The sequence below is a fragment of the Musa acuminata genome, chromosome BXJ3-4, assembly GCF_036884655.1.
Source record: "Musa acuminata AAA Group cultivar baxijiao chromosome BXJ3-4, Cavendish_Baxijiao_AAA, whole genome shotgun sequence".
Lineage (NCBI taxonomy): Eukaryota > Viridiplantae > Streptophyta > Magnoliopsida > Zingiberales > Musaceae > Musa > Musa acuminata.
Genome location: NC_088352.1, coordinates 9,308,402 through 9,323,020, shown reverse-complemented (window position 1 = coordinate 9,323,020; position 14,619 = coordinate 9,308,402). Strand labels below are relative to the sequence as shown.

General features: G+C 36.5%; 2 protein-coding genes across 2 annotated transcripts; both read left to right on the top strand.

Annotated features, from left to right (window-relative positions):
- Window positions 1-4,393: 4,393 nt before the first annotated feature.
- LOC135634718 (uncharacterized) lies at window positions 4,394-8,082 on the top strand. The gene is made up of 3 exons (XM_065145257.1): window positions 4,394-4,932; window positions 5,744-6,171; window positions 7,464-8,082. The coding sequence occupies exons 1-3, from the start codon at window positions 4,768-4,770 to the stop codon at window positions 7,900-7,902; spliced, it is 1,032 nt and encodes a 343-aa protein (XP_065001329.1). The 5' UTR covers window positions 4,394-4,767; the 3' UTR covers window positions 7,903-8,082.
- Window positions 8,083-9,083: 1,001 nt separating this feature from the next.
- On the top strand, window positions 9,084-13,813 carry LOC135635813 (choline-phosphate cytidylyltransferase 2-like). The gene is made up of 9 exons (XM_065147170.1): window positions 9,084-9,450; window positions 10,334-10,447; window positions 11,160-11,255; window positions 11,838-11,880; window positions 11,977-12,132; window positions 12,279-12,347; window positions 13,121-13,231; window positions 13,416-13,506; window positions 13,585-13,813. Exons 1-8 carry the CDS (start codon window positions 9,221-9,223, stop codon window positions 13,503-13,505), a joined length of 909 nt encoding a protein of 302 aa, XP_065003242.1. The 5' UTR covers window positions 9,084-9,220; the 3' UTR covers window position 13,506; window positions 13,585-13,813.
- The last annotated feature ends 806 nt before the right edge of the window (window positions 13,814-14,619 follow it).

Here is a 14,619-nt window from a genome sequence, read left to right as displayed (position 1 = left end):
TTCCTTTCAATACAAAAACAAAATGTGTTTTTGGATTGCCAGCCACGTTTTTCTAATTCATGAACGAGAGAGAGAGAGAGAGTCCGGTGACAGCGGTGGGCGTTCGGACATCACGACTTCCACTTATTTAATCAGATCAAGTATGCTTAACTATGGGGATGCAACGGTCAATTTCGGAAAGGGGCACGGGCTCCCAAAATGACGGCAATGCCCTCGATGTGGTTAATGTATTCCGAGAATGATCACGTGAGAACCGAGGACGGAATCGAAGTGTTGGCAGAGGCGATTTAATATCGGGATCGGACGAGAAATCCACGATAACGAGACGGAATTCGGCGCGGCGAACCGGTCTTCGGTCAAAATAGCGGGATAAGCCGACACGATACGATATCGTCGCGAGGAGCGACAACGCCGTGCTGTACGTGAGGTTTTGTTCGATCCGGAAGCGCGTACCAGACTCGGCTACCTGCTCCTCCGGTGGACGAGGGCGTGGGGCCCGCGAGCGATGGGGCGGTAGGGGAGTGGGTGCCGCCGGGCCGCGGTGGTCGTGGAGGGTGCGGAATCAGGGAATTTTGGGCGGCGAGAAACCCATGATGGGGACAGCGCGGGGCCCGCCCGCGGCGCACGTCGATGTCATGGCGTCCACTGCATGCCTCCCATAAATAATATAATATATATATATATTATCTTGTTGTTGGTGGATAAATAATTTAAGGATCGGAGCCTGCCAAAAGTCACCATATAATAAACAGTAAAACACATTTGATTCAACGAACAATGTGGATTGTCATCCACTTTATTGATTACACTTTAGATTTTTCTTTTTAATATTTTAAAAAATCTTCCGAAGAAATAATCTTAGCGATGCGTTGAATTGTTCTCCGTATTTATTAGGTTAAGTACAAAAGTCACTAATATTTCTGCCCTAAATACTCATGATTTATATAAAATATGGGTATGAGATAGAAAACGTAATGCTTTAATAAACCTATTATTATTGATGGATCTTATTTACGTGGATAGAAACTCTTCGATGGATAATCCATGGTGGATGCCACAAACATAAAAAAGAAAGGTTGGAGAGAAGCTTGGCCTCTACGACGTTGATATCCAAGTGAGTCATTATTGTCGAGGTGTGGAGAGAAGCCAGAAACAGTGTGGATCACATCCTTTCGATGGCCCTTTCAGGCCACACATGGAAAACCTAGTGACAACATATCACATTGTGATCACACAACAACAACTATGGCATGAGCCACGAGATTCACTTGGAGCTATCACACATGAATCATGTTTGTTCTTTTTATCTCATGCAAAAGCTTCCTAAATTAAAATGTGTTTTTCTTTTTTACTTCCCAAAATAGGTTTGTTTGCATTGCATTGTTTATCATTAGGAGAGGCGAATGATCGGACTTCATTTATGAATTTGACTAAAAATAAAAATAATTTTATGATTTCGATTGATCCGATTCGATTGTAACACTAGAAAATAATGATCGAATTGAAATTTTGCTATGATCGATTTTTTTATAAACCAGATAATTGTGGAGTGTAGCCAAATTGGACCGAAAATATCAAAATTATTTGCTTGTCATAATCTTCCTCTATGATTTGTAGCTCACTGAGACTTGATAGAGACATGAGCACGGAAAGCATGCAAGAGAACAAGAACAATTATCTTATCATTCCTTTCTCGAGGAGAAGAGTTGCATGGTATGTTGGCGTTGAATATAATTCGCTCGCATTCTTATCGCTTCATGTCACGCACCAAATAGAAGCAAAACTCAAACGCATATTGTCATTGACTATATCTCTTAGACCAAATAGAGACCATAAGACAATGCGAGTAATTGACTACTTCCTTACATGCATTCCAAAGTCTAAAGGGACTGTGATGTGATTCCAAGAATTGTAGACATTTTATGATGTCGGCAAACGATGACTATTAAAATTTGATATGTATAGTATCCAAGAAAAACTCAGTCAACTCTATCTATATTTGAGATTACATACACGAAGAATATACAATCTAAGACCAATCCCTTTGGATAAGTAGATAATTACATCTCTAGAGATAGAACTATATTTTCCAATAATGATGTTGGTCAAACTTTTTGATCCAACGACATGAATGTGTATAGTCTAAAATATCTTTATACTTGATCCAATTTACTTATATATAATCACTATATATAATTATGTATATCACCAGAGATTGAATCTGATAATTTCAAATCATGATTTGGTATCTAACTTTCCATCGGAATCATTATAAATTAGTATAGTATAGTCATCAAGTTTAAGATAGATGGATTAGTATAATTTTCTTGGGCTAATTACATATTACCCTCTACATAGACTATCATGATCATTGTATTTAAAAAATTTATATCGAAATCCTTATAGTTTTCAAAATAAAAATAAATAATTCTATTTTTCTTAACGTCGTTAGTTGTATTGACGAAAAAGACAACACATTATATAATGTGTTGGATTGACGTGAAGATGATGAACAAAAAGATAATTTTAACATCACATTTATTTCTAACACGTGAGATATTAAAATTATATTTTTATCGATAAAATCATTAAAAAAATAAAAAAATATTAAAATTAATTTGTGTCTTTTACTCTCGTATCGATCCAATACGTTGTGTTTTTCGTCAATACAATTGACGATGTTATGATAAATAAGATTATTTATTTTATTTTTAAAATTATAAAATTTTTAATGTAAAAATTTTAAATATAAAAATTATGATACTAATATGATCCAAGTATCAAAGATAATTTATAAGTAGCTCAGTTCCTTTACACTTACAACACCAAAATATCAAAGGAACATTCAACACTCTTTTGCCTACTTGCCTAAGGTAATAATTAATAATTATATTATTGGAAGATCAAAGTAGGAGAAAGATCTTTAGAAAGTATATGTCAATATCAACATTAAGTTTGTACGACTATTGCATCACATGAAGGTTGTGTCACATCGAAATGCCAACCCCCACTTATGAGTCAAAATCAAAACTTTAATGTCTCGCTAATTCTTATGACTGCAATGAATTTTTATTTATCATGCTTTTATAACATAAATAAGTCGCTATAGGTCGTCACAAAATCCGAATGATGCTCGGCCACCATCGTTTACTTGTTGCTCGCTCTTCATGACCAATCATGGAGGCAAAAGATGCATCTTTCTACCATTTGCATGCCACTTTGGCTGCTATTAGTCCTTTGATGCATTGTCATTTGACTATTTTGCAATAATGATTTGTTCGCCAATGATTGTGTGTTTATACTTTGCTCATCTATAGACCATTAAAATGGTCCATCAAACACAGTTTATGTTTTCTATATATCTATACCTTCTTTACGGTTTATATTTCTATATATCTATACTTTCCTCTAGGATTTCTTTGTATCTATACCTTCTTTAAATTTTAATATTACATACACATATATTTAAAAGTTGAAGGGTGCAATTCGAAGATGAAAGACTGTTTCGATACGACGAAAAACATAATATCTCAAATAAATATAAGTATAAGTAATATTTTAGGAAAGAGTGTTTCGATACAAAGAAAAATATAATATCTCAAATAAATATAAGTATAGACATCAAGAAAACTATGCAAGGAAAATATAATATCCAAACTTATGAACGTAAAATCCACTATTATTTTCTTTTATGCACTTGCCTATCAACTATTTGATCGTTAACTTAACTTATCGATCTAACTCATTTGTCTTAGTACTATAACTTAACGTATCTCTTGTTTTTAAAAAAATAACTCAATTGCAACTCGATTATAAGTAAACTCGAAACGAGCTTAATTTATTTTGACTATTTATTTGTAATTTGAATTATGTGGCCAAAGAAAAAATCATCAAGAGATGTAATTTTCAGTAACATAATCATCAAGAGATGTAATGTTTCTTTTGGATGAGCGTCTTCATCACAGGGAGATGGAGTGCAAGTCGATTAGATTATACTCAACGCAAACTCCTTCACATAATATATACAATGCATGTCGTCGGACACGACCGAATTGTTGGGTTCAAACGTCACCCAATCATACCAAAGTAAGATAACACTGATTCAAGTAGGCCCCACTTCGCACGTGGGTGTCATCGTGGGTATCGTGTCCTCAGTCGACGCATCTTTACAACAACTGTTAGTTTCCGGCAAGAGCGATTCCGTTTCTACCCGCACGTTATTTACCCTTAATCCTACCATGCCTCGAGTGATGAGGATTACTACTGGATCTGGCGTCCGGGCCCACAGATTCTGACTGGGCTAAGCCGGGGTACCGGGAGGATGCGTAGAAAATAATATTTCAATTTTATATTTCTTTTAGTACATCGATCTCCAAAGGAAAACGGGCAATTTCGTGGCTGCGCCGACCGCTGCAAGCGACGCCAGCTGTCCCCCTCCCTCTTCTTTTGGCCCCTACATCTTCTTCCGTGTTCCGAAGTCAATCGCAAGATTTCGTGTTCCGGTCTAGGATCTGTCGAAAAAGCTTTCGCTGAATCTGTCGGGGCGTTCGAAGAGATCTGCAAAGTTGGAGCTTTTTACACGGAGCCGACCGGATCGAGCCCGAAAGGAAGGATCTTGGAGTGACTCAAGCCGGAATCGGAGAGATTGGAGCCAGGGTTTTGTTTCGGTACCGGTAACTCGAACACAGAGAGATTGGAGCCGGCGCGTCGTTTGTTTTTGGTCGCTGGTAACGCCTGTCTGCGAGTACGTTTGATGCTTGAATCGGAATGGGAGTGGACTACTACAACATATTGAAGGTGAATCGGAACGCCACCGATGAGGATCTCAAGAAGTCGTACCGGCGCCTGGCGATGCGGTGGCACCCGGACAAGAACCCCAGTAACAAGAAGGAGGCGGAGGCCAAGTTCAAGCAGATCTCCGAGGCCTACGAGGCGAGTCGCGTCTCGTCCTTTTCTTTCCCTTTTATTTTCTTCTGTTCTTTCTGTGACATAATTAAGATACATCTTAGTATTGGATACATGATTATTCTGGTAAGGAAGAATTCGATTGGTCTGTCGAATTCTTGAACTCATAATTAGGTATGGAGACCATCATGTATGATGAAGGTGTCATAGGGTTCACAATTAATTCCAAGTCTTTCTTATGTTTACTTTTGTGTTGTCCTACAATTCAACCACATAATGATTAGATCAGTATTAGCCACACCGGAGTTTACTGTTAACTTCAAAGCTGCAAACCAAAGAGTTTTCTGTCATTCCATGGTATACATAGTAGCTATTTACCATGATAATATCTATAAATAATATGATTGATTATTTTTTCTTAATAAATGATTCTTTTGACACAATTATATATTATTGCTTAAGTTGCATTTGGATGTTTTTTCTTCAAGGGTTCTGACTTCATTGAATTTAGAGGAAAGAATTGAATATTTAATTAGGAAGCATAATGAGCACACTGAAATTAAGTGAAGCACAATTTGTAGTTAATTCTTCTCTTTGGTTCTTTCCACCTTGTTTCGGAACATGATTTTCTAATCTTGATTCTGCATTCTTTCTAGTGACGTGCATCTTTACGTAATATTTGGGTACTTGAGGTATCTGGGTCTATTACTTTCTGTTGGCTTGACGGAGTGAATCTTATACATTAATAAGCGATTAGATTGACAGATGTGTTTAACTTTGTCATATTATGACTAACTGTCATATTGGACTTGTTTGTATTTTAACCATGTTGCTCCAGGTACTAAGCGATGCACAAAAACGGGCGATATATGATCAGCTTGGAGAAGAGGGTTTGAAGGGCATGCCCCCTCCTGGTTCACAAAGTGCGACATCTAGTGCCTCAAGTGGACCTAGTAACTTCCGATTTAATCCTCGAGATGCTAAGGACATCTTTGCTGAAATTTTCGGGAACAGCAGCCCTTTCGGTTTTGAGTCCATGAATCGCACAAAGTCCACAAGATATCAAACAAATGGAAGTGGGACTTTTGGTGGGTTTGGTACGACAGAGAGCACCTCTAGGTCATATGCTGAGGGAGCTGGTCCTAGTGGCACCCAACCACGGAAAGCGCCAGCTGTGGAGAACTTCCTAGCATGCAGACTTGAAGAGCTCTACAGTGGATCAAAAAGGAAGTTGAAGATCTCTAGGAGTGTCTTGCAATCTAATGGGTAAACACTTTGTCCCATATCATTCAGTTGGATGATTTTTTGTCCCACTGGCCTGACAAAATACTGATTTCTTAAGCAAAACATAGCCGCTTTAAGTTTTGGTTTCTTCAATGCATGTAGAGATTATATTTCTTCGGAGATTTATGATTGAATTGAATACTTCATGATTTAAATTGAAGTTCTTATGTTTATTGAATCAATTACATTTTTCTTCCTTTTTTTTTTCCTTATTTGAGAATTGTACAGGCTACTAACCATTGGCTTCCAACTTGTCCTTGTTTTTTGCTTTGCTCTGTCAATGAAACTTCTGATTTTCCATTATGCTTTTTGAACTGGATTATCTAGATTTACTTTGTAGAACTCCCATTTGTTCACATCTGTGAATTATCCACATATGCTAAGAGTAAAATGAACTTTTTTTTTATTAAGCAGGTATCTTTGACAAATAGCTTGAGTTTTCATGTCCTTGACCTTTCAAAGCTGGTCTTGTGTAACAATCCTTATACCATATAATTGTTTTTTTTCATTTGAATCTGTTTATTTGATATCAAAAGTGGTGGTTGTAGATCCATAAAGAACATACAAGTCCAGCGGCATCTTATGTAAAGCCCCCTGCAGTTAAAATGAAGCATGTCATTTTAAACACATTTTTTAATCCAATAAAACATTTTGCTCATGCAACCTTTTATGTCTGTATTATAGATATTTAAATATTCTTGTCGTGTTCAAGATATCTAGTTGTGGTTTCATGTAATTTGTAATACTGTTGTGGACATCTCAATTACCCTGAATTTTTTATTTGTAGTTGTGGATATTTAGGATCAGTTATTGAATTGGTCATTTTGAGTGGACTTGTTGATTTTTTTGATGTACGGTGTAGATCTGTTTGAGTTTTAGAATCCTGGATGCCGATGGATAATTTATTATGTGTGTTTTCTCGGTGTATATCAGTTCATGTTTAGTTGCCTTTCACTGGGGAATATCAAACCCTTGTTTGACATCCGTTGTTGTATTCTAGTTCATTTTATTTTGCCATCTGATATGTTTACTACGTATTTTGTATAGTAGATTGTAGCTTATATTTGAGTTTATAAGCTACACCTGCACGTAGTACCGATTCTTCATAGTTATTGTCATTGTGACAGATTCTAATGTTATCTCAAAACATCATTTTGTATGTCAGAGCACCAAATTTAATAAAAGCAGTTTATTGATGCAACAATCTTAGAGTTTATTGAAATAGAAAAAAATGGCTAACTTTTCATCACTTTTCTTTGTTATGTGCATCCTAGACAATTGGTACCCGAAACAGAGATCTTAACAATTGATATCAAGCCTGGATGGAAAAAAGGTACCAAGATAACTTTTCCGGGCAAAGGTAATGAGCAAGTGAACCAACTCCCAGCCGACCTAGTCTTCATCATTGATGAAAAGCCACATGATGTGTACAAGAGGGAAGGCAATGATCTCATCGTCCACCAAAACATCTCACTTGTCGATGCACTCGCTGGGACTACAATAAATCTTAAGACCCTTGATGGACGTGATTTGTCAATCAATGTGAACGAAGTTGTGATCCCTGGCTATGAACTTGTCGTTGCTAAGGAAGGGATGCCACTAGCCAAGGAGCCAGGCAAGAAGGGCAACTTAATTGTCAAGTTTAATGTGAAATTCCCATCGAGGTTGACACCGGACCAACGAGCAGACATCAGACGCATCCTGGGAGGTTGACTGCAGAAAATGTGTTCTTCACTACAAGAGCAAAACCATCCTGCTAAATTCTTTGTTTAGGAAAGCTTGAACTTACATCCATGTGTCATAATTTTTTTTTGTGTATGTCTGTCTAACCCATTGGCAAAGACCGCAGCAAACTACAATGTTTATGCTAACCTTGGTTTTGGCTTGTTGACATTTCTTTTCGGCATAGGAACTGTATGGTTCTTTTCTTCCTGCATGATTGCATAATGAATCAAGGGGAACGTATTGTACAAATTATGGAAATTACAGGAATACTGTTTGATTGTAAATTTTCCATATTGCTTGGATCATGTTGTATGTATTGTATGCATGAACTACATGTCAAATTCTTTGAATCTCTGAAATGTTTCAGACTCGGAAGTTGATGTTTCTGCATCCAGCTGTGGATCCAAATATACATTTGTGACAGCATATAAAGAGAGATCATAGCAAGGCCAAGAACAGCACTTGCTCAAAATTACTGTCCCAGTAACTCTTGTTTTCTAAAACCTCATGTTCATACAGTACTTTTCTTTCGAGTTCCAAAGCAAAATGTTGCTCATGTAAATTTTCTAATTGAGGATTCAAATTTCCAAGTTGTGTCACATATTAGGCAAATCTAATAAATCCGGTAAGCTTCAGAACGGTCAGAAATTTAATATAGCATTTTCCATTTCTGCAAGAAGGATTGCAAAGCCACTTGGAAGTGGAGAGAGCAAATTATCCTGCACTCTTATTACTCATGTTTTGCAACTATTTTTTGATGCACTGCATAATTCTGATAAATTTAGAATTAGAACGAAGCAGCCGATTTGATTAGCAAAACCATGAATTATTAGATTGAAGACAGATCCGATTATATTAGAGGACGAGAAAATTAGAAGAGAAAGAAATATAATAATAATAATAATAATAATAGGAGAAATATTATGTAGGGTATGTATTAATAATTTTTAAGGTATCGATGATCATATAATCGATCCCAAATAGTTATGATATTGACTAAATAGTTATGTATTAAATCTATAAATTTAACCTTATAATTCTTCAAAATTAGTTTTAAGTTTTGTGTTTTTTTAAATTAATAAAATAATTGGTCTCTCTCTCTCTCTCGCTCGCTCGCTCGCTCGCTCGCTCACGTTTTAAACCGACCTTTTTTAGCTCTCCCTCTACGCATCATTAAAACGCAAAAAAAGAGGGCTTTTTTATTTGGTCCTCTTTCGTCCCTTCCCCTCTTCGCTTCCCTCCAAAGTCGCCGCACCGTCCGACAGCAGGCCGCACGTGAACCCAGGCGCCACCGGCGAGTCATCCCATGGCTCGGTTGCCCGGAGGGGATGTCGTCGCGCCGCCGGTGGCGGAGTCGGACCCGGAGCCCCCCGCCACGCCGACGACGTGGTACGAGAGCCTGTCCTGCTCCGCTCATCCGGCGTCCGGAAAGGAGTGCCTCTTCCTGCAGGAACGCCCCGTCCGCGTCTACGCGGATGGGATCTACGACTTGTTTCACTTCGGCCACGCTCGAGCGCTCGAGCAGGCGAAGAAGCTGTGAGATCCGATTGGGTTCTCCATATGTTATCGTTTGGTTCTGTTTCTTCTTTAGTTCTTGCTGCTAGTTGAATTTGATCTGTGAATTGCATGTTTCGTTTGGTCGGAGGTCATTCATCACAATGTTGCAATCTAGAATCTCATCAAGTTCCCTTTTTTGTTATCCTGAATTCGTGATCAGGGGATTACATGTGCTCGTGAACTCCATGAATTGGAAGAAGGGCATTACTTTAGATTTGTTTATGTCTTTTGGTAAAATCTTCTTTTTCTTGTTAAAGAACAAATGATGGATTACATTTGATCAAGGAGGTTTGCGTTTCAAGTAGTTGAGACCTCACGGCATGTTAATTTTGTGGTCGAGGGTTTCACTACCATGGACATAATGTGTTGTTCTAGTGGTATTTTATGTAACAATGGAAGCCTCAGACACGTCTTTATCATGTGTAATTCGGTATGCCAAAATTTGATGAGAATTTGGTACTTACAAAAATTATAGCACCCTAAATGGCCCCCTTCGGATGTATCAGAAAACAGATCCACCCTAATACCTTTGCCTCCATTAGCAAATGTCAACATGAACCCACATGTGGATCATTGTTGTAGGTTGTTTTTTGTGGCTGACACTTCCACATTTCATTTAATGAATTACATCAGTAAATATGTAATGGATACTTCAAAATACTTTCTTATTGGCATCCTCTTATCGACGATCTTTTTTTCTTTGATTTTGAAAATTTTGAGATGATGGTTTTCATAATTGTCATCTGCTCTCCTCTGGCTTCTTGTTCTGTTCTTTTTTCTTTCAGTTATGATTTCCTTCGTCTTTCTTATGTAGTTTGATGGATGTTTGTATACTAAGTAACACAATGTGCTTTTTCCTCAGATTTCCAAACACCTACTTATTAGTTGGGTGCTGCAGTGACGAAATTACTCACAAATATAAGGGAAAAACTGTGATGACTGAAGCTGAGCGTTATGAATCTCTACGCCACTGCAAGTATGTAGTTTAATATAATTTATTTATTTTATAGTAACATGTTGAAGCTTTATATTTTACACATTTATACTATCGTAGTGTGTTTTGCTTGGTTAACCTGTTTACGTTATATTGCAGAGGTTAACTTTTTTTTTTTTTCTGTCTAGTGAACAAACTTGCTTTGTGACAGCTGATGCGATCTAATTAAGGCTTAAGATTGACATAGAGCTCAGTATATTAGTTTTCATGTTTCTTTTTTTTTCTGGAGAATTTAACAATGTAGAGATAATGAAATTTGTTACTTCACAGAATTAGTTTTGAACAGAAAGAGGTAAATTCATCTAGAACACTTACTGTTTTGCTCATTTGGAAAATATGTCCATAAAATGTGACAAGAAAGGATTTGAGCAGCATAAATTGCTGAAGCTGGATATTGTTTGGTAGGATTATTGGAAGTAACATGCAACAGAACACAAGAATAACTTCTACAGATCACAAAAGATAATTGACATTTTGACAGACACGATTATGGTGTCAAATATAATATTTTAAATTGCTACTTTGTTTGCATAGCATGGTACTTCCTGACCAACTTGTATGTCTATCTTACTAAATCTCCATGAAATTTAATATCGGAATATATTAAAACTTATATCCTATTTTTTGTTAATTCGGAGAAGCTGCTACTTTCCTATTAGTTCTTACAGCTAAGTTGTTTCACTTCATATTATAGGTGGGTTGATGAAGTCATACCAGATGCTCCATGGGTCCTCAACCAAGAGTTCATTGACAAGCACAACATAGACTTTGTGGCTCATGACTCACTTCCGTAAGTTTGATTAAGCTACATACGTTAAAATGAACACCCCCTCTATTTTTTTCCATTCTTTAGAGCTTGTTCAGCTTTGAGCTCTTATATATTCATTTTTGTGTTTCGTAGGTAAGATAAATTTATCATTGTCAAGTAAGAAAAAACAGTTTCCAATTAACTGGGCATTAGCACATATCTGGCTTTTGCCAATTTACATATATCATCCATCTACTTTTTATGCATTAAACTTTTGGATGGTTTAGAGTTCATGGGTGATTCACAAAGTAAGATATATGTACCAGATACTTGGATGATGTCATGTCAGAAAAACATGCCACTATTCTGGTCATTATCTCGTAACAATCAATTGCAACCAAGTTGAGAAGCCACCACATTAACTAATAACAAAGGCATTGAACTATTGATTTGCTTTGGTTTAGCTGACCAACATAGAATGACAAAATTTAGAAAAGTTGTGAGTTAATTTACATGCACTGTTATGTACCGGTCTCCCTAGGTCATGCATTGTGGTACACTTGAATTTGCTTCTGTGATACTTCCTCAGTTACTCAAGCCATTTCTTTACATCTTTATTTCCAGATATGCAGATGCAAGTGGAGCTGGCAATGATGTCTATGAATTTGTTAGTTTCCTTTCCTTCATCGAGAGTAGAATTAATTTTTCAATTGGTTCGGTATTGCAATCCTGTCACCAATTGACAAGACATGTTCAAGTGTAGGTCAAAGCTATTGGAAAATTTAAGGAAACAATTCGTACAGATGGCATTTCTACTTCAGATATTATAATGAGGATTCTGAAAGACTACAATGAGTATGTGAAGCGTAATTTAGCCCGTGGATATACAAGAAAGGACCTTGGAGTGAGCTATGTGAAGGTAAGGCTTTGGGTTTACATGTCACTAATATAAACAGGAGCTTAAAATTTAGCATGTTGATGGTAGCAAGTATCTTATTCTTTTTAAGATATTTGTCTTAAACAATGTCATGGAGGCATGAAGGATCTCATACCTGATTTCTTCAGGAGAAGCAACTGAGAGTGAACATGGGAATAACTAAATTGCGGGAAAAAGTGAAGGAGCATCAAGAAAAGGTGACCAAAAATGTTTTCTGCGCAGCACTTTTTGTTATGGTCTCTTGTTACAATGTCCAATAGCAACTTCACAATTGAATTTCAGTATATTGTGAAATCTTGCCCCTTTTCATGCCAAGGAGACTTGAAATATGTCCGGTCTTTGTAGACACGATCGAGAAACTGATTGCAATTATCAAATGCTATTCTATCATACTGTTCATATACCACTGATCATTAACCTTTCGGGTTTGGCTTACAGTTTCTTGGCATTAAAGTCAAAAGTTGCTTTTATGTGGATAAGGGTCTTTGCCTTTTGAGATCTGGGCATTTCTCTGAGCAGATCAAACATGAAAATGATTCACTGATCTTGACATTGGACCCCTTAAAACTGGCTAGTAGTCAACTGTTCTGTTTCCCTGCATTATAGTGTCGAATATTTGAATGAAATTTTGATCCGGACATGGTATTACGCAGGTTATTCCTTGAACTTCCCCTGATGGGTCAATCTTGAATTCTGGGTTTTCTTCAAAGTCTTATCAATGATTTATTGATCGTAAAGCCACATGCCAACATAGTGTGATGGATAAGTAATCAGAACACCTAGACCCCTTATGGGTGTTCAACTTTCTATGAGCACCACCCAAGAATTATTTGATCAATTATTTTCTGTCGGATTCACAAAAGTTTTCTTTTTCTTGTTTTTCCCTTCTTTTTTTCTTTTTAATTGGATATTAACTAGATGATTACTGAGTTCTTTACGGTGTTGAGTGAATAGTTTCTTACTCGTGCAGTTGCACACAGTAGCAAAGTCGGCTGGAGTGAATCACAACGAATGGGTGGAAAATGCAGATCGCTGGATCGCAGGCTTCCTTGAGAAATTTGAGGAGGGCTGCCACATCATGGTAAGTTTGTGGTAGTGGCATACTTATCATTGATAGAACATGGAAAGGTTAAAATCCAATAAGGACGGCCGGTGTAGTCATCAAAGTTCAGAATTACTGTTGCATTGGTGCTTTCAGTTCTGATCATGTAAGTTTGCCCGCTCTCTAAATATCATCAACACTTCTTCAAATGTTTGCTTTACAGGAAATTGCCATCAAAGATCGAATTCAGGAGGGTCTGAAGAGGCAGCAGAGCAAATCAAAGACCAACCTCGAAGAAACAGTTCCCTCATAAGGTTCACCTTGAATATTTCAACCTTTCTCCTCCCTTTTTCTTTCTTACCATGTGGATTAACCATTGTAACATTATCTAGTGTCCGCAAACCCTGAAGCAGTCGCTGCTGTCATCTCGTCCTTTCGGTTTAATTTTCTACTACTGCTTGTTATTCGGTGTCCTCATCAAATCCTGAAGCAGCTGCTACTGTATTTGAGTCTGCTACCAATGCAAAGCAGTGGGTTAGTTGCATACATATATGTCTTATTGAAATGTTTCTCCTTGAAAGAAATAATGTACTATTATTATAATTCAATTCCTTTTTTCCATGGCTTGCTACCATTGGTGTTATTTACTTTTTCTTCCTAGGAATTTAGTTTTTGTTACGAGATCAGTTCCTTGTTGAATGCTAGTTTTAGAACTTTTTGAAGGATTGTAAGACCAATAAGAGCATAGTTATCAGATTCCAATCGGGAAGTGATCCAATCAAGCCTTGGGTTTTTAGTTGGACCATATGTTTAATTTTAAAACTTTAATATATATATATATATATATATATATATATTAAATACTTTAAAATTATATATAATAAAAAAATTAAAAATATTATAAATAATTAAAATAAAAATTATATAAAAATAATAATACAAATCAATATTATAAACACAAATATTGATAGTAATTACACTAAATTAAAATAGTTCTAATTTATTTATCACATCAACCCTAATTTTATGGTTGATGTAAATATCCTCTTAACTAATAAAAAAATTTATCTAAATAATATTTTTGTTATATTAAAATATTGGATGTGTTTTATGTAAATCGATTGGTTCATCCGGATTTTTCAATACATCCAAGTGAATCAGACCACTGCCACTCGGTTCGGTCTAACTATGATAGAGAGAATTAAGCTACTGCTGTTCTTCAGGATTTCTCAATAATAGCAGGTAAAATAATGGGGATTTCCAAACATATTACAGCAATTTAATACCAGGGCATACAATTTCCTTGTGACATCACAGGTCAAAAACATATATAACTTCTTGACAGACCTCATCATTGATCCCTCCAGATCATTATATTATGATCATTGACCATTATATTACAATTTGAATGATGACTATCCAAGTCA

Bases quoted from the DNA above. Each gene is read 5' to 3' on its own strand.
- LOC135634718 (XM_065145257.1), top strand. From the start codon at position 4,768: ATGGGAGTGGACTACTACAACATATTGAAGGTGAATCGGAACGCCACC. The intron at 4,933-5,743 runs GCGAGTCGCGTC...ATGTTGCTCCAG, and splicing joins AGATCTCCGAGGCCTACGAG to GTACTAAGCGATGCACAAAA. The intron at 6,172-7,463 runs GTAAACACTTTG...TGTGCATCCTAG, and splicing joins AGTGTCTTGCAATCTAATGG to ACAATTGGTACCCGAAACAG.
- LOC135635813 (XM_065147170.1), top strand. From the start codon at position 9,221: ATGGCTCGGTTGCCCGGAGGGGATGTCGTCGCGCCGCCGGTGGCGGAG. The intron at 11,256-11,837 runs GTAAGTTTGATT...CTTTATTTCCAG, and splicing joins GTGGCTCATGACTCACTTCC to ATATGCAGATGCAAGTGGAG. The intron at 12,348-13,120 runs GTGACCAAAAAT...TTACTCGTGCAG, and splicing joins TGAAGGAGCATCAAGAAAAG to TTGCACACAGTAGCAAAGTC.